Source organism: Triturus cristatus, chromosome 6 (assembly GCF_964204655.1).
Source record: "Triturus cristatus chromosome 6, aTriCri1.1, whole genome shotgun sequence".
Taxonomy (NCBI): domain Eukaryota; kingdom Metazoa; phylum Chordata; class Amphibia; order Caudata; family Salamandridae; genus Triturus; species Triturus cristatus.
Window position 1 is genome coordinate 1,502,070,273 of NC_140589.1, and position 19,350 is coordinate 1,502,089,622.

Below are 19,350 nucleotides of genomic sequence, written 5' to 3' on the forward strand. Positions count from 1 at the left end.
AGTGTCTGAAAAGTTTCAGCCCTCCGTTCATCATCTCCTTGTGTTTGCTTTAGCGCCAAAGTGGGCACCCTTGCACAGTAGTGCAAGGGCGCCGGAGTTGTGGTGAATGATTGTTTATGTGCACGAAGGGATACCTTCCTGAACATGAACAATCAGTAATGGCGATTTGTGACTTCTATGTGTGCTACTTTGTGCAGCACACATAGAAGTTGCAACTCATAATTTTTTAATGTTTGTTTATGTGCAGGAAGGGACACCATACTGCACATGAACAATCACTAGTGGTGATTTGCTGTTTTGATGTGTGCTGCAGAATGTAGCACACATCGAAACAGCAATTAAGAGAAATGAATAATTTCTCCAGGTTAAGACCATGTTCTCCCTGGCCTTATTTTTGTCTCTGTCACATATTTATGTCACCCTTGTAAATGGGGGGAGGAGTAAAAAAATCACTGGGTGTTGCAGCAGAATGCCCACCGCAACACCCATTGCCCACCCCTTTCACGCTAAGGGCTGCGTGAAAGGGGGTCTTATTTACATGGCAGCATTAAGCCACGTTAAGTGGCTTAACACTACCTTCTAAATAAGGTGAAGGGCTTATTGCCACCCAAACATCATCAAAAGTGGCGTCTGGTGGCGATAAGCTCTTGTAAATATGCTCCTCAGTACTGTAGATGGGCTCTACACCTATTGTCTTCCAACAGTTCATGTGAGAATGTTTGGAAGTCGGTTAAACAACTCTTTAAAAAATACAAAGCTTTAGTTAGTGATGACAATTCGCATTGCAAGCATTGCCTGGAATGTCTTCATTATAGGCCCTAACTTGCTTAAAGGATCAACAAAGCTAATTGAGGGGGAGGAGCCTAGCGCGCAACCAAGATGGCCGCGTAGGTGCGAAGCTCCCGAGGACCTCCGCGACCTCCTGAATTAATCCTGATTATATCCTGTCTTTGATGAGGGGACTGTGTCTGTGTACCCGAGCTGAGGCGGCACCCGTTTTCCGTTTTCGAATCGGACCCCGGACACTGGTGGGAGCACCGATCGAAGATTGCGGCCTTCTCCGCGCCGGCCCGCCGGATTGGAGTTGTGGGGCGATCCGGGGACAAAGCGAACAACAGCGGCGGGCAGGGCTGGGCGACTCGCGTACCCCGCGCTTTCACTTTCGCTTTTGCGCCCTCCTTGCCCTCAAGCGAGGTAGGGTTGCGGAGCGGGGTGCGGTGGTGTGGCCTTGTCCCGGTGCCCGGCTGACCCGCCGGCTGTGAGTTGTCCTGCGGTCCAGTGGTCACCCCCCCCCGGAACCCGTGAACTGGTTTATCGGCCCTTTCGAGGAGATTGGCACGACTTTGGGAGTGCGACATGTCCACAAAGCAAGATGGCGACCGGGCAAAGGTGAAATCGACCCGCCGTGGCCCGGCACATCAGTCTAACAGCATGGACCGCTACACCCTCCAGAAGGGATCTCCAGAGGCACAGCGTACATCCCCCGCGGGCCCGACTGAGGCGTCTGCTCAGCCCGCGGATCTGACCCTCCGGGACGTCATGGGCGCCATTGCCGAGATGAAGGCCTCGGTGGACCAGCGCTTTGATACTCTGGCGCAGAAGATAGACTCGGCCCTGGTGGATGTGGGCCTGGTGAGAGCCGACTTGTCTAAAACAAATGACCGGGTCGATTCCCTGGCCCACACCACCTCGAGTCTCACTACAGACGTGGCGGCCCTTCAAAAGGAGGTGCACCGGCTTGGCCAGGCGAGCGCCCTGATGGACCGTCGATTGGAGGACTCTGAGGGTCGGGCCCGGAGGAACAACGTTCGCATTGTCGGGGTGCCGGAGGGACGGGAGGAGGAGGCGGCAGATTTGTTTGTGGAAGACCTGATCCTCACCCGTCTCCAGCCCCGGGGGCTGAGTAAACTTTTTGCGGTGGAACGTGCTCACAGGGTCCCCGGAGGAAGACCTAAGGCCGGAGCCCCGCCGCGGCCTCTCATTGCCCGGATTTTTAACTTTCGGGACAGAGACGCTATCCTGCAGACTTCCAGGCTACAGGGACCGGTCAAGCTCGATAATATGGACGTGAATTTCTACCCTGACTTTACTCCGACGGTCCAAAAGCAGAGACTGAGTTTTCTCAGAGTTAAACGTCGCCTACGGGACCTGAACCTTAAGTACTCAATGCTTTTTCCAGCTAAGCTGAGGGTGGAGGTGGATGGTCGCACGCACTTTTTTGACCGTCCCGAGGCGGCTGGGGACTGGTTGGATACTCTGCCTGGGGATCGGGGCCGGGGGGGTGGGGGGGGTGCGGTTGGCGGGGAGGGCTCGCCGGATCAGAACTGAGGGGTGAATAGTAGGCCTTGCTCTGGACAACATTCCGGTTACCATTCACTGATCGTGTATGTTCCCCTCCTATGGAGGTCGTACGGGGTCCATTGGGGGCTTTCCCTCCTCCTCTGGGGGACTAGTTAGTTTTTCGTCTATGGGGCGACAGGCACACTGCACTTTGGGGGGGCTGTCTGGGCTCATGCAGGGGTGCAGGGAGGGGGGAGTTCTGTTGGGATGGGTGGGCGGGGGTGGAGTGTTGTTTGTTTGCACCGCAAGGCGAACCCTTTACTGTATTGTTGTTTTCGAGATGCTCTTTTGGGGACGACTGATGGCTTCCATGTATGATGGGGGGTAGGGATTTGACTGTGTTATCATGGAACGTTAACGGACTGGGGGATAGGATTAAGCGTGGTGTGGTCCTGCAGTATCTGAAACGAATTTCACCAGATGTGGTCTTCCTGCAGGAGACACACCTTATAGGTAATTCCTTTCATGCCATGAATCGGCGAGGCTATCGCTTGGTGGCCCATTCGGGCTTCACCTCGGGCTCGCGGGGGGTGGGCATCATGATTAAGAACTCGCTCCCATTGGAGATTGATGAGGTGCGCCATGATGAGAGGGGACGTTACACTGTCTTGGTGGGTAGAATGGAGGGCAGAGTGGTCGTTTTTGTATCAGTGTACGTTCCGCCGGGGTTGCAATCTACCACGTTTGCGGACCTGGGGCGCCTCCTCCTTGACCTCCCGGGTGGGCTTCTGGTAGTTGGGGGGGGACTTCAATGCGGTGGCTTCTGGGTCTATGGATCGTCATCCCCCCAGGGACCTCCCCCGGGCACAGGCGTGGCTGTCCGGCCTTTTAGATACACTAGGATTGGTGGATTGCTGGCGACTAAAGCATCCCGCGCAGCTGCAATACACCTTCCACTCGGGTGCCCATGGTAGCCTCTCGCGGCTTGATTATGTCCTTGTCCCTGCGGCCTATGCTGGGAGAGTGGGAGAGGTGCGCCATTTGGCGCGGGGTATTTCAGATCACTCCCCACTACTGTTGCACTTTGATGTCTTCCCGAGGGGGGAGGGCAGGGTAGCCCCAATCAATGCCTGGTACCTGCGCGACCCCACTATTCGAGCCGGTATTGATCAAATCCTTGCAGCGGTACTTCGAGGAGAATGTGGGGTCTGTCCCTTCGGCTATCTCCCTTTGGGAGGCTTTTAAGGTAGTTCTCAGGGGGGAGGCCCTCTCCTTTATCTCCCATGCCCGGAGGCGCGAGCGGGAGGAGGTAACCCGGGTGGAGGCCGAAATTACTGAACTAGAGGGTGACCTGGGGAGCGGGGTGACGGATGCCACATTGCATGTTCTACACCTCAAGCAGGCGGCCTATAGGGCCCTCGTCACGGAGGCGGCCAGGGGCCTCAGTAGAGAGCAACAGGGGCGACTGTATGATGTGGGTGATAAGGCTGGTAAATTGATTGCGTGGTTGGACAAAAAGGAGAGAGCGAGTCGTGTGGTTCCGTTGATCGAGAGGATGGATGGTGTGTGTGTCACCGAGCCGGACGCCATTGTCTCCTGCTTCGCGGATTATTTCCGCGAGGTGTATTCCCCGGTCTCTCCCTGCTCGGAGGAGGATTCCCATGCCCTGCTTCGGGACATCGCGCTGCCCTCCCTTTCGGTGGAGGACAGGGATTCGCTGGACGCTCCTCCCACCTCGGACGAAATTGCCCTTGCTATCCGCTCGGTCGCATCTGGCAAGGCCATGGGCCCCAATGGCATCCCTATCGAGCTGTATAAGCTGCGACCGGATGTACTGGCGCCCCACCTGCGCGCGATGTTCCTGGCGGCCCGCTCGCGGGGTTCCCTTCCGCCGGACCAGCGTCTGGCCACGATCGTGGTGATCCACAAGGAGGGGAGACCCCGTGAGCGGGTCACATCCTATAGGCCTATCTCGCTCTTGAACGCGGAGCCCAAAATCCTCGCCAAGGTGCTGGCCAACCGGCTGGTCGGCGTGGTGGGCGATTTGGTCCACCAAGACCAGTCCGGCTTCATACCCCATCGTAACACGGCCCTTAATCTGCGACGCTTGCACGGGGTGCTCGCGCGTGTCCCGTTCGTGCGGGAACCGGCCATCTTGGCGTCCTTGGACGCCACCATGGCGTTTGATACGCTCGAGTGGCCATACATTTGGGCGATGCTGGCGAAGTTTGGCTTTGGACCGGGCTTCATCAGCTGGGTCAAGTTGTTGTATTCCGGCCCATTGGCGCAGGTGGTGGTGAATGGACGAGTTTCGGCCCCATTCGCACTGGGACGGGGCACGCGACAGGGTTGCCCCCTGTCGCCTCTCCTGTTTGCACTGGCCCTGGAGCCCCTGGCGGAGTGGCTGCGGTGGCACCCTTCCATCCGTGGTCTCCGCTGGACCCCCGAGCATGAGGACCGTGTGTCCCTCTACGCTGATGATATCCTTCTATATCTCGCCTCCCCGCGTAAATCACTGATCGTCCTAGTTGATGTTTTGCGCTCATTCGGTCGCAACTCAGGCCTCGTCATCAACTGGGCGAAATCCTGTGTATATGTGCTTGCCGGGGAGGCTCCGGTCCTACCACGGGACTGTCCGATCCAGATTGCCTCCCAGGGGTTTCGGTACCTGGGTATATATATTACTCTGGACCCGGAGGCCCGCTACGAGCGGAATTTGCTGCCCCCCCTCCAGCGCTTGAAGGAGGACGTGGTGCGTTGGCGGCGTCTGCCGCTTTCGCCGCTCGGCCGAGCGGCCTTGTTTAAGATGATGTCGTTGCCGCGCTTTCTGTACGCTCTCCAGAACACTATGGACTTGGTCCCGGCGCGCTACTTCCGTGAGGTGGAGAGTTTGCAGCGTCGCCTGTTCTGGGACGGGAGGCCACGTATTGCCTTGGCTAAATTGACGCTCCCGTGGTACGATGGGGGGGTTGCCCTCCCGGATATTAAACGGTATTACTGGGCCTCCCAGCTAGCTGCGATTAATCATGGCCTTTACGGGCCCGCCCTGAACCCGGCATTTGAAATGGACAAGATGCTCCTGCCCGGTGGCGACTACAATCGAGCGCTCTACTCTGGCGCGCCGGACCCTCGCCTGACGGGACCGACGCGTGTCATGGTGCGTGTATGGCACGCGGCTAACGCAGCTATGGGGTGGAAGGACCGTTTGACCCGGGCGTCACCGCTATATGCGTCTGCGAGGTTGGGCTCCCTGTGGACCTCGAAGGGCTTCGAGAAGTGGGACACAATCGGCATCAGCACAGTGGGAGATCTCTGGACGAGGGGGGGGATTCAAAACTTTCGAGACGCTGCAGACGGAGTTTCAGTTGCAAGGCAGTGAGTACTTTCGGTACTTACAAGTCCGCCACGCGCTGGGCTCCGTCTTCCCGGATGTCGCGTCCATTCCGGAGTCCCCCCCCCTGGAGGACAGAGTGCTGGATGGCCATGTCCCAGACAGCACGATCTCCCTTATATATAAAAAACTGATCAACGACCGATCGGGCCTGCTGACTGGCCTCCGCGAGGCCTGGGTTGCCGATGGGCTGGAATTGGACGACGAGGACTGGATTTCCGCGGTGGCCTCTCCGAAGGAGGTGGCCATCCCGGCTCGCCTTCGCTTCGTCCAGCTTAAGATCCTCCACCGGGTTTACGTGACGGGGCCAAGGCTTCTACGTATGGGCTTTGCTGAGGATGGACTGTGTAAGCGTGGCTGTGGTGCTTTGGCAACTTTCTTGCATATTCTGTGGGAATGCCCAAAGGTGGAGCGATTCTGGCGTGGTGTGCACGAGGTCCTGCGAGTGGTTACGCGTGTCGCGCTGTTGCCTGAAGCGAGGAGATGCTTGCTGAATGTGTGGGAGCCAACTGACTACTCGGTTCCGCAGACGCGGTGGGTGACTCTGGGATACATGATAGCTAAGCGTGACATTGCTCAATTGTGGAGATCCCAGAGGCCCCCGGCGGTGTCGGCCTGGAAAGAACACATGGATTGGTGTATGTTTCGTGAAAAGGTGGTGTATGTTGCGAGGGGTAAGCCTGGGGCGTGGGTGAAAATCTGGGGCCCCTGGAACGCCTATCGCGGGGGTATTTGCGAGCCGCCACTGCTGCCGGCTGCCTCACCAGCTCCGTCCCCCTAGCCGACCCCCTCCCCCAGCCATGGGCACGTGGTTCCCCAGTCCCTGATCTGTTCTCATTCCCCTCTTCAGAGTTTGGCGATTGGTTGGGGTCCCCCACTTAAGGAGCGCGTGCTGTCACTTGGGATTGCGGGTTGCCTTGCGGGTGTGGTTTTTTTTGTGTTGTTGTGTTTCGACAAAAGGAAACCGTATTGTGGGTTTGGAGTTATGTGGCCTGCACTACTGATATCTCCTGATTTACCTTTTTTGCACCGCCAAGAGATTTTTCTGTATATATGTCATATGCTTCTGCCACTCTAGCGGCCGGCCAGACGGTTGTAGGCCCATACCTGTAACTATTTGAGATTGGAATAAACGGTTTCAAAAAAAAAAAAAAAAAAAAAAAAACAAAGCTAATTGAAGCTGCAGGACAGTTTGAGCTAAATAACTACTAGATTATGCGATCAGGCTAAATATAAAATTACAAAACACTGTACAGCAACAGGTGGTGTGGCACCAGGGCTAAGTTAGGTGAGGGACCTGCTCCACCATAACGATAGTTCTTTTTCACTACCAGATCAAGGAATCATTTCCCCTGCATTAGGCCTACAGCCTCCTTGCTTTGCCACTGCAAGTATTGTTTCAGGATTTTTTGAAGAAGAGAGGCTCAATGTTCGGGCAAATGCATCCACACATCAGACTGCAAATTAAAAACAAATCTATTCTGGGTATGCTTGTAAGAAAGCTGGTTAGGAGTCCAAAGGTGGTAACTACCCACCTCGAGTAAAATCACAATCCCTCTCAGGGTAAACCATAAAAGTCACTTAATTACCCTTGTAGCTATGCAGACAGGCTTAACTTAAGGTAATATATAAAGTATTTAAGCCGTATCAAACCAGAAATAAAGTTTAAATACAACACAATAAAAATCTCTGACCGAGTAAATTTTAATAAATAGAAGGCCAAAACAGCAAAATCCAATAGGAGGAAACCAAGATATGAATTTTTAAAGTAATAAATAAAAATACCACCAAATTAGCATTAACTTCTAAACTCGGTCAACTTGTCACTGTAGACCAGGACCGCGTTGGAGTATGGGACAGATACAGAAACTAGATTTGACTAGGTTGGAGGTTTCACCTTGGGACTTAGTCTCAAAGATGGAAGTAAAAACTCTTCAGCGGGCAAGGCAGCAGTCTACAGCTGAAGCAGGCTCCACATGGTTGGATTTCTGTTGGGTGCAGTAATGGTGAAGTAGTTGGTTCTAGCAGGATAAGCTCAGAGGGGGATACATTCGAGGCTCCCTCTGGCACACTACTGGATGTGAGGAAGAACAAAAAAGGACAAGCCCAGTCCAGTAGTGTTCTAAGGAGGGTGCCAGGGGATGCCAATTGTATGCCTGGCACTAGGTGGTGGGTGGGGAACATTCCTGCCCCCCCCCTAACCAATGGAGTAAAATTTTGCAGAGTCAAACCTGCCCACTACTCCCTTACTTTAAACAATCCCACAGTGTCATTCACTCCTAACAACCAAAATGGTGATACCCTTTTTCCCTTATGGAGAGCCTATCAGTCCACCAAGGGCTTTGCCCAAGGTAAAGAGCAGCCCCTTCTCTCCTGGTCACTCAAAACCAGTTCTCCTCACTGGGTTTTGTGCCTGTCCGACTACGAGGAAAAAAGTAGGGGGCTGTCCACCTGCCATCTGACCTCTGCCAGCAACAGGGGGGCCCCCTTTGAAGTAAAGTAAGTTCCTGAGCACCGCCCAAATGGTCATCCTGCCAGAGGAACAAAGACTCCTCTCCACACCTAGGCTTTTAGTCTTTGTATCTACTCTAGGAGCAGTTTTTACACTTCATTCAGGGCCATTCACCAGCTAGGCGACAATTAGAAGCCCTAGGTATATTAGCTTGCAGTAGTTTCAGGGAGGTAAAAGGTAATTTCAAAAAAGTTCCTTTTCCTTAATATTTGTGAAAAATTCAACTTCACCATTAAGTTGGGCTTTAATAAATATTAAAAATAGTCGTTGAATAGTTTCTCTAGCTGGTGCCTACCTTGAGATAGCAGAATTAATAGATAATAGATAATATTGCTTCACGGTGTTTCTTTATGGGGCAACCAGCCTCCTTACTGTGAAAATAGCTTTTGGGTGCTAGCCACTGCAAAGATATGGTAACATTACATTTCTAAATGTCCTACTTTTAAATATCATGCACCCTACAAAGCCTACATATGGTTGACCAGTTAATATTGGAAAGGAAGGTTTTGATCTTGGTTTGTTTTGACAAATTGAATATTTTATACGGGTACAGTCAGGAAATAATGGTAGGATTGAAGCCATGTCTGCACTGCCAATGTAGTGAATGGCATAATAGGTGCAGCAGTCCACTAGTGGCTATTAACTTTCAGATGCTGGGTATACTTTGTATCATGAACTGGGGCTTATGGGCAAGTTAAATATTCAAATTAGCAGTTTGCCAATTCAACCATAGCTAAATGCAGAGCACAGACACTTTGTTACTGGTTTGCAGTGGTAAAGTACAAAGAGTTCTAAAGCCAGCAAAAAAATTGGGTGAAGATCTGTGAGGCCATCACACAAACCATGGTCATTTCCTACAATGCTTAGTATCCCATGCAATGCTTAGTATCCCATGCAATGCTTGGACTGCTTTTGCGGAGTCTTAAGACAATGACCCAACACCTGTTGAAACTAACATAACTATGTCACAAGATAATGCTTCGATAAATCATCTCTATTAGCCAAAACTGGCATATGAAGAAACCATGGAGTGAGTTTGTTCTGCATTAATATAGTGTACCTGTACAAGACAGAATAAACCACAAAATACACCACAAATGCGCTTGTATTTACACAAAGTTCTAAATATATATCCATATGAATAGCTCTATCTATATATATTTCTATCTATATCACTCTATTTCTAACTCTCTCTCTATATATACATATATATTCTATTTATATTCATATATACATACTGATGTTGGGAGTTCAGGATTGGAATCCAGATCTCCTGGAACCAAATTTGGCAGCTTAGCCAGAATATACCAGCCTAGCCAGAATATACCAGCCTGATATCACACACAGACTAGACACGACACCTGATGATACAAAAATTGATTTTGTGTTATCGGGTGACACAAAGAACAGAGAAACACCAGATAGACAAGGCACTCCCCCAGAAATCACTTATTATCAAACTAAACACAAAAAAACACACAGAGAAGACACCAGGCCACACGCAACACAGACAACACAGAGAGACACCAAACAAACATGACAATGTAAAGCCAAACACCACTTTGCAAAATATCAGATACAACACCAAAAGCAAAAACACCACGAAGACACATATCATGACAATAAAAGAAAATCAGATTAGACATGACACAGACAGACAACAGTGGAACAGACACAACAGTAGGCCACGCACGACACACCAAATGTAACGCATCACACCAGACAAGAAAGATCACACCACACAACACCAGGCACAATACCAGACATAATTCCATATACAATAGGACACAAGACATGACACCAGTTACAACATATCACAACAGAATATAAAGCACTACACCATTCACAACATCTGACAAGACATCAAACCAGTGTCAACCCCACCCCAATACAAATTGATAAGACCAGACCTGACAACACAAAACCAAACCACATATGGAAAAATAATCCAACAATACACCTGGCACAATACAACATTCATCATGATATCAGATTGTAAAGAAGCATGGCAGATACATCACATCAGATAAACCAGACATGACGTACCAGACAGACATGTCGCACCAAACATGACAGAACACCACAGTCGACATGACACCACAGATAACATTATGACATGATACCAGACTTAAAATGACAAAACAAATCAAACATGACACTGGGCACCATGCCAGACAGACCGCTAGGCAAAACCCAACCCTAGACAAATTGAAGATGTGATACCAGACCATATATGATACAGGGCAGCAAGGCATGACAATGCAACACTAAACTAGCAATGACACAACATGACACAACATGACATGACATGGAGGAGTGTGGCTCAATTGTTAGAGCGGCAGACCCTGAAGCAGAGTTCTGGCCAGGGACCAGGGTTCGATTCCCGCCTCGGCGGGGCTCGGGCTCAATTTCCTCGGACCTGTCTATTCTCGCCTCGGTGCCTATTCTAATCACGGGCCCCACGCTGCAACTCTGGGCAATAGCTTGCTTAGCCTCCACACCGGCCCCAACAGCGCTAAGGATGCCTGGTTTCACCCTGGGGGTGCCCAGTAGTGGACACTTCACAGGGAAAGCCAGGAGGGGTTCCACAGCGGTATGAGTATCAGCGCCAGGAAACCGCAAAAGGCGACACCGCAAGGTGGCCGTCTGGTGACAGTGCGCTCTATAAGTACCTTGACATTTACATTTTACATTTATATGAGACAGGACACAAAGTCAGACAAAATGAGAGAACACCATACTAGATTACTTATATGACATGATTCACAATAATATGCAACATACTACTAAACAGAACACACCAGGCAGCACACACTTAGAACCAAGCACCATGCCAGACAGAAGTGAAGAGACCCAACTCCAAATAAAACACAAAATGACACCAGACACTGTTTGATATAAAAGAACACCAGACCTGCCATAGCACCACAATAGGTCACCTCACTAGATTTGGCATCACATGACACCAGACTGCACACGACAAGACACAATACCAGATATGACTGCAGTCAACAACCCAAACAGACAGATGCCAACAAGCCAAACATGACAAAACAGCAGGAACAACTACTGACATGACACCAGAAATGAATCTTGACAAGATACACCAGACGTCAGACTCAAAACCCAGTACCATACTACGCGTGAAACACCAGTCATGGCTCGACAGTAGGCACACCACTAGACACAACTTAATGAAAGACGACATACCAGACCCAACAGCAGACAACATGACAGAACTCTAGACATGCAACCAGATCGGACATGTCTCCAGACCAGACTAATCTAAACATGACAAATCTACATATGACATGATGACAGAACAGCAAACATGACAATGCATGGCACAGTGCAACACAGACAAGACACAAAACAATGCCAGACCCAACATCTAAATAACTAGATATGGCACCAAGCATGATAAAACCCAAGATTTGGAACAGAACACCTGACCAGACAAGACATTACACCAGATAGATAACACCAGGTTAGGCAATGGCAGCCTGGCAATAGTTTTACTACTCTAGAATCCAGCAACAGCAGTAGTTTTTCAGCATGTGAACATAGGGCATATTCTCTTTGCAACCGACCACTTTCAGAATCTTTCCTAATCTTTTCTTGGCTTTATGTTGATTAAATGATCACTTATACGCCATAGAGAAAACTCAAATTCAGATCGGTTATGGGGATACAGGTCCTTTTCATTTTTTATAATTTCTCTTTATTTAGTTTTTTGCATGACGAACAAACATCTGAACACCCCCCCCCCCCGCCGAATTCAAGGACATGCAGAGAAGTTATACATTCAGTATCACTTATAACCACCCGGGAACTGGGTTAGGACTGAACAGCAGCACGGCCAATAATGCTTCTTCCTGGTGATATCCTATCGCCCAACCGCTTCCAGTAGGCCCCTAATTTCAGGCACACCCAGAGCAATGTGGATTAGAGTGCCCCTCATATGACAGTGCCATAGACAGCGATCATGAGATGCCCCATCCATACTAAACATGCGAGTCCAGGTGTAGTATGCCCTATGCAGGACCTTCAGTCGTATCAGAGGGAATACCCACAGCCCGGACCCAAGTCATCATCCTCCAAGCTACCCAGATTCCTCTACCATCCCAGAGGAGCTAATGGGAAAGACTATTTTTCAAATGTGTGGTGTAAATTTGGGACACTGCATGGTTTAACAGGGAGGAACCCAACACGCTATACTCCAATGGGGATTCCTCTTCTAGTCTATAGTGCCCCATATTTGCTTAGCAGGAGGCCCATTTGTTGATATCTCAAAAATTGACTTCCTGACTAGATATGGGTTCCAGAGTGTGAAATGTAATGGGCTTGACCTACATGCCTGGTTGATTGATTTAGTTGTCTTAGTTCTAAAGAATTATTATTTTAAGGATGCTCTAACTATTGTATGAAGCCCTGAGTTAATCAAATAGAACTACACTGAAGTAAGCAGATGTTTGAAAAGTATGTGGAAGGACTTAATTATCTTAGAGGATGAACAGGAGTAAAAAACATTTAACGTTGACTGAAACAAAAATGTTTGGGAGCACTTTAATATTTCCCGGTGGATTAGCTACAACACAACAGCCACACCAGACATGAAATGCCATGACAAAACAACATGGCACATGTGACCAGACATATCATACCAGAAGACAAGACATGAGACCAAGTAGGACATAAGGTCAGGTAAGACAAATGACCAGTTTTAATATGGGACCTGAACAATACAGATCAGACATAACAGGAGACCAGACTTGACAAAAGTATTCATAGTGTAGCTCAAAAAGGTAACTTTTGCATATTATAGACTGGGGGTACATCCAATCGCTTTGCCTGCTTACACTGGTTTTGAGTCAATAATTATATTTTCTGAATTACTGATGGCTGGTTGGTGGGAAAATAGACTTTTTCTAAGACAACTCATGTCAAATTATTTTCAGTGGGACCACTTGTGAGGAAATAGTCATTTGGGTAGTTGTTCATTGTCACTATGCGTTCCTGCTGTGTGTTCCAATATGTATTTTTAGTGATGTTGCCCACCTATAGTAATCCAGAGACACACAATCAAATAGATTGCATTAGCAACGTTGCAGCTGGCGTGTTTGTGAAGTATGATAAAGGTGTTCATACCGGAGTCAGTCTTTAGCAACTGTCACACAGGTAGCGCCGGGTTATTGTTAGTAAGTTCCAGCTTGTGGAATGTGATTGCCATACCAAATTTCTTTTAGTTCTGGTGTGGGACAAATAATTTCTCACTTTTAGTCCCTGTTTGAAGGCAAATAAAGGCTTAATATAACTGTGGGTACCCATATTAAGTATACACTAGCGTTTATTGATAATTGTCATCAATGTATCATCTCCATGTCCTTTTGATCATTTTCTTTGGGTAACGTTTTTCAAAAAGTTTATTGGTTGAGGAAGCAGTTTGCTCTGAGAGAAGGAGGGTTGAAGCTATCAAACCACAGAAGTGAGTTGCAATCTGTCAGTTTGTTTTATAATTCAGTTTGTAATAACCCACTTGAAGGCATGATCATTAAGTCCAAAAATGCTAAATTTGCCTGGTTTACAGTAATCCTCCAATGGGGCTTGTCTGTTAATCCAATGTAAGTTAGTGGCTTCTGTTTCATTGCTTGATCATATGATCAATATCTTATCAATAGAACAATCCCACAACCCTATATGCTCATGGTATGTATTTGTTATGACCTCCCCAACCTGGCAATTCACACTTCGTGAAATACACAGCCAACTTCACAATCCTATTGGGGGTTATCCAGTAGGCTTAGGAAAAAGGGAGTGAGACAAGAGAAAGACAGGCACTATATATCGTCATATGCCTGATTGCACAGCTGGGCTTAATCTGCAACATTGTAACATTGATACCTAAAAAACAGAGGTGACTTTTAGTATAACTATAGTTTGTTCAGTGGTATTTTTACCTTGAAGTGATGCTCATGACATATACTTGGCCTTTCTTTTGAGTTAAAATATAATTATTTTTTATATATTAACCGAATAATCATAAGGATGACAATAGGATTGTTTACCAACAAGTGCTACATTAAAAATTAAGGTTTCATTCTTGATTTTCATTCATGGTGACAAGTGGATACCTACAACATGAAAGCATTTGTTAGTTTCTAACACTGGTGATAGATGGATTCACTATCTTTCATCTAGGCACAACATATAACACAATATGTCTGTGGTAATATACTTCCTTTAGAGTATGCAATAGTTCTTAATCCACACAATTGATTCCTTGCTGACCAAACAGTGCAATAGACTTCATAACAGTATTGAGGACTCTTGTGAACAAAACAGTGCTATAGATTAAGTCATTTTATGGACAACTCCTTTAAATACTAGTAAGTGCTATAAAGTTTGAAATCCCACTTGGTGCCCCCTTGTGAAACAAAGGAGCGCAAGTCTATTCTTGAAAGATACTACTCTTCTACCCCAATGCCCTTGACAACTTTATGGAAGATTAGTTAATAGGATTCCAACAAGACTCAGCGGTGACAACTATGTAGCAGGATTGCCTAACAAGAACACTATGGACTATGAGGAATGAGATTATGTGCTTCAAGTTAGCCACCACCTTAATTCAGCCTTGTGAGAGTCTTTTGGACTCATGAGACATATAATCCTTCTCATCTTTATTCGAGTGTTTCACAAAACGAGTCTTTCTAAGTTATGAGGCTTCTGTCCATACACACTCAGACCCTGCAAACCTTTCCATCCTTCTCCACTCCTGAAGACATGAACACTCTTGAGCCTTGGAGAAGCATGTCTTGTGAAAAACAACAGTCATGAGGTTTGGAGAAGCACGTCATGTGAAAACAGTGTGAAATTGTAAGCATTTCCTATGCTCCATCCTTACAGGATAAATGGATCGGTACATTTTTTGTGATTCAAAGTTGTGTACATAGAGGCAGGGCAGACTTGGAGGAAAGGTGCTGCCCAGGATGACCCTATTCCTTCAGAATGGATTGCATAGTTCTTACATGGGACCTCAAGAAAAGTAAAAAAAATTCAAAAGGGGTTCTAGAACTGAAGTAACACTTGAGACAATTGGTCATTTGAGAGGGGGGCATTGTGGTTTATGTTTTTAGGTACAGTATAAAAGAAGGGTATGTTTGGATTTTACGCTATGAAATATTCAGATTCCAGTTCGGTTATGCATTTCAGTCAACCTCACGAGTAGGACTTTTGATTAGACCGTAACATTAATTCAATGAGCATTTAGATCCCAGTTTGGAACCGTTTCAGATCAGTGTTTGGTTCACCCTGATTGGCAATGGTTTAATCATCAAAATAAAAATCTCAACAGACAATTCAGAATCCACACCTCTTTGTGAAAAAATCATGTTGAGGGGTACGGACAAACCCGAAGTCCTTATTCAGAACCCGGTCTTCTTTTTCAGACAAAGGAAATGAAATCAAGATGAACTACTCGGTCAGACCCATACCAGCCTGTTGTTTCTTACCCTTGATCCATGTTATGCATGGGGAATACTGTGCAATTTGTATTTGTGGTGTTTCTTTTTTGCAGCATGGTCCTCTGTTGCGGACATATCCTAAAAGCAGCTGTTTAATTCCCTAAGAAGAAAGAGGCCAAGTCTGTTGTTCGGACATTTATTCTTGCTGCTCCACTTGTCGGAGCTAAATGTCCAATTCGAAGGAGTATACCTTCTTCTGTCCTTTTGATTTTAAATTTCTTTGTTGTTGCTGGCTTTAATATTTATCAATAGTACATGGTAAGATGTTTTAGTGAGATAATTTGGTTATTTCGGTCTTTAACTTACTGATCTTTAATGTTTTGACTTTTGAACTGGTGGATAATTCGTCGTGCTGTGACATTTTATTTTCTAATTCCTTCAATCTTATTTTAAATATGGCTATCTGGAGAGATATTTTGAAATTGGTCTCTTTAGCAAGGATTTGAATTATCATAGCATCAAAAATGTTTTAGTAATTTGGATAAACCAATCGCAAGGGCATTTTCACATGATGTAAGTGTAGGTGCTTTGACACGTAAATACTCTTATCATGATGGCCCCACACATTGCAATCTTTATTTGATTCCCTTTGACAAGAGATAATGTTTCCCAAGCATTGGTCTCTGTTAATGTCTGTGTAATGTTCATATCTCCCAGTAGAGAAAGCTGTTAATAAGGAAGTAACCATGTTATCATTGTATGTTAAACCAAGTTGTGCAGCCAAGTTTGAGAGTTTCACAAGAGGTGTTCTGAAACAAAAATTATGGATTTATGATCAAATCAAGTTCTTGAACTGAGTTGTATATCAGTTGGTTTTCGCATGGCTGACCTGCTGCACATGTATCAATATAACCAACAAGGAGACAGAGGAAAGTACAGTTATACGACCTTCTCAGCACACAGCAACGGACAGAAAGTACGACCAGAGGTCCAGACTACAGGGGGAGAGACTATAGAGGGAGCTGTTTTACATTGGGCAGGGTTATCTGAACAAACCTCATTGTTTAAAGGATGTGACACCCTCACTCACTGATGTCAAATACTTCATCCCTGGGGTTGCTTCTCCCCACAGTACAAGTAAATTACACAGGCACCGGATCTTTTCCACAGGAGCTATTTCCAGAAAAGACTGATCAAAATATGGTGGGGCACAATTTGCGACCACCTTAAAACTAACCAGTGTTTCTGGCCTTCATTTGATCAAGGTTTGTCAGACTGTCTTAGACTGTGTGCTCCAGAGGTCATATGACTGATCTTTTAAAAGAGGAATAGAAACCAAGTGATAAATGTGCCCTTCGTTTTTGTCTACTAAATTTACTAAACACAGATTTCATTTATTGATTCGAAGAAATGTTTTCAGCATATTATCTGTTTACATGGCTCTTGATTTAGTATATTGATAGCAGTGAAAAATAAAGCCCAGCAAGTTTCCAATCTAGGATGCTAGTTGTTAGGATGTATTGGATGCATGCACTTACATAAGTACTCTCTGCCATACTTTCCAAGGACATTGTGAGTCACTGATGGATTTAGTGACTAAAGAGTGTCTAAATGTCAATTTCATTGATATGGGTATGTAACTCAGAGTTGACTTGCAATATGTTTTTAAGGTACAGCAGATGGTATTTTAGTTCTAATACCTGATCACACCATTACCCATCCTCCAAATAGATCAACTCTTCGATCTCTTGCTACTTGATATGAACTCAATAGTACATTTACAGATTTGCTAAATAAATGTGTAATATGTAGTATGAAAGTAAACTATAAACACCTAGTAGTTTGTTGCAAAAAATATTAGAATCACTTTCATAAAAGTCCCTTCCAGAAATGGCCAGAGTTCAGCATGTGTGCTAACATACAAATACCTGCATTAGTGTAATGAACTGTGGCTGTGTAAAAAATAGACATACTGCCATAAATCATTTTTTATGATAAAAAGTGTTGATATCTGGGAAACAATTCAGAAGAGCTGAAACTCTAGTTCTTGTTGTCATTATTTAAAAGGCACTCTGCTGTCAGATCTGCCTTTCAAATTTGAGACACCACAATCCAAACATAATAACTTATTTCAGTTGAGTAGCTATGCGATTCTCTTTTTACGGGTGACCAATAATGTCACAATTAGAGTGCATAAGGAAATTTAGAGACAGACATTTATATATATATTGCAGGCGTCCACAATATATAGGCAGCCTACAATGTTGCACAGTATACATTACAGTAAGTGCAATCTGGTTTCAATTTTAAAACATAGAAAAGTCACGTATGAGCAAAGTGGATATCCCATGTATGAAATTACATCACCAAAGCCTAAAACACCTTGACCTACTAATGTTTTTATCACCTATGTGTGTTTCTGATACAACATAATTAGGCACAATGATCTACAATGTATTTAAAAAGAATGTTTGAAAATTACAGTGCTTGCTTTATAAATGAGCAAACACATTGAAAGTGCTACTGTATAAATCCCTCACAGCAAGAGATGCAACTACTTTAATACATGACTTCACAATACTGTTCTTAAAAATGCCTATTTGAATCTGCTTTCAAATATAAAATAATCCTTACCCTGCATTGAGATCTGCTTTCTTTAGTAAAGTACGAGGTTGGTACATTTCAATGAGTTTCTCTGGAGGACAGTTGGGCTGGCTGAATGATAATATGTTACAGTTCTGCTCAGTCAGTGGGCTGTCACCGAACCACGTGATTGTTGAAGATGCTGGTGTTCCATTGACCGGGTCATACATGGGAGTCATGGTTTTACTGTACAGTCCGGGACTGGCTGCAAAGGGAAAGTTACAGGTCAACACAATGTCCCAAAGGGTGTTCACAGTACACTGAATTCAGAGATGGCAAAGAAAGTAAACAGTGCTATAGTAGATGTTACTTGACACATTCACATAAACAATAAGTTCTTTACGTTTGTTAAATACAGTCAACTTATTTTCTATCAAAGCTTTCAAGGACTTATGCTGCCCTAGAAAACAAAACTCTTGCCTCAGCCTCCAGGAATTTCAGACTCACTTGCTGCTGGCAGGAATAACCAGGAACTGATTTATGTTGAGGATGCCCTAGTCAGCAGGACAATATTCTCTTGTCGTAGTACCAGCCCTGGAAGGAGGTCTTAATGAGCTGATTTTATGAAGGCAGGAAAATGTGTTCTAATATAACATCCAGGTTGTAAAATGTTTTATAAGTCCAACTGAGAGGACTGCTTAAGAAAGAGCGACTGGTTATACTGTACAAGTCCAATTACCTTAGGATCAGGGTTGGATGAACGTGGTAAACTATCTTGCCTCCACAAGCAATTATCATAGGGTTTGTGACTATAAATTGCCTTTTTGGTATGTTTTCAAAGCATTTCAGACTTGCAAAATGTGTTTCCTGACCAATATCTAATCGGAATTAGGAAGCGGCATCGAAGGGCGTTCCTTCAGAATTGTGATTCAGTATTGTATGCATCAATGGTTTGTGACCACAATTGCTTTTGCAAATTATTGATCAGTTTTAAACACCTCAAAGAAGGTGGTAACTGATTTGCAAGGAGGAAGATGTACCCTTGGGACACCATCCAGTTTCTGTTGGTAGCATTTGGGGAAGTAGGTGGTGGTCCAGAAGACCACTGCCTGCCCCCCTCCACT

At 46.0% G+C, this 19,350-nt stretch overlaps 1 protein-coding gene across 2 annotated transcripts in view; it reads right to left on the reverse strand.

Moving 5' to 3' along the window:
- The window catches only part of FERMT1 (FERM domain containing kindlin 1), a 283,134-nt gene that overhangs the window by 159,616 nt on the left and 104,168 nt on the right, over positions 1 to 19,350 (reverse strand). For both annotated transcript variants that reach the window (XM_085612639.1, XM_085612638.1), the window contains one exon: positions 18,278 to 18,491. In XM_085612639.1, the coding sequence (XP_085468765.1) occupies positions 18,278 to 18,491 (214 nt within the window). The remainder of the gene's footprint in view (positions 1 to 18,277; positions 18,492 to 19,350) is intronic.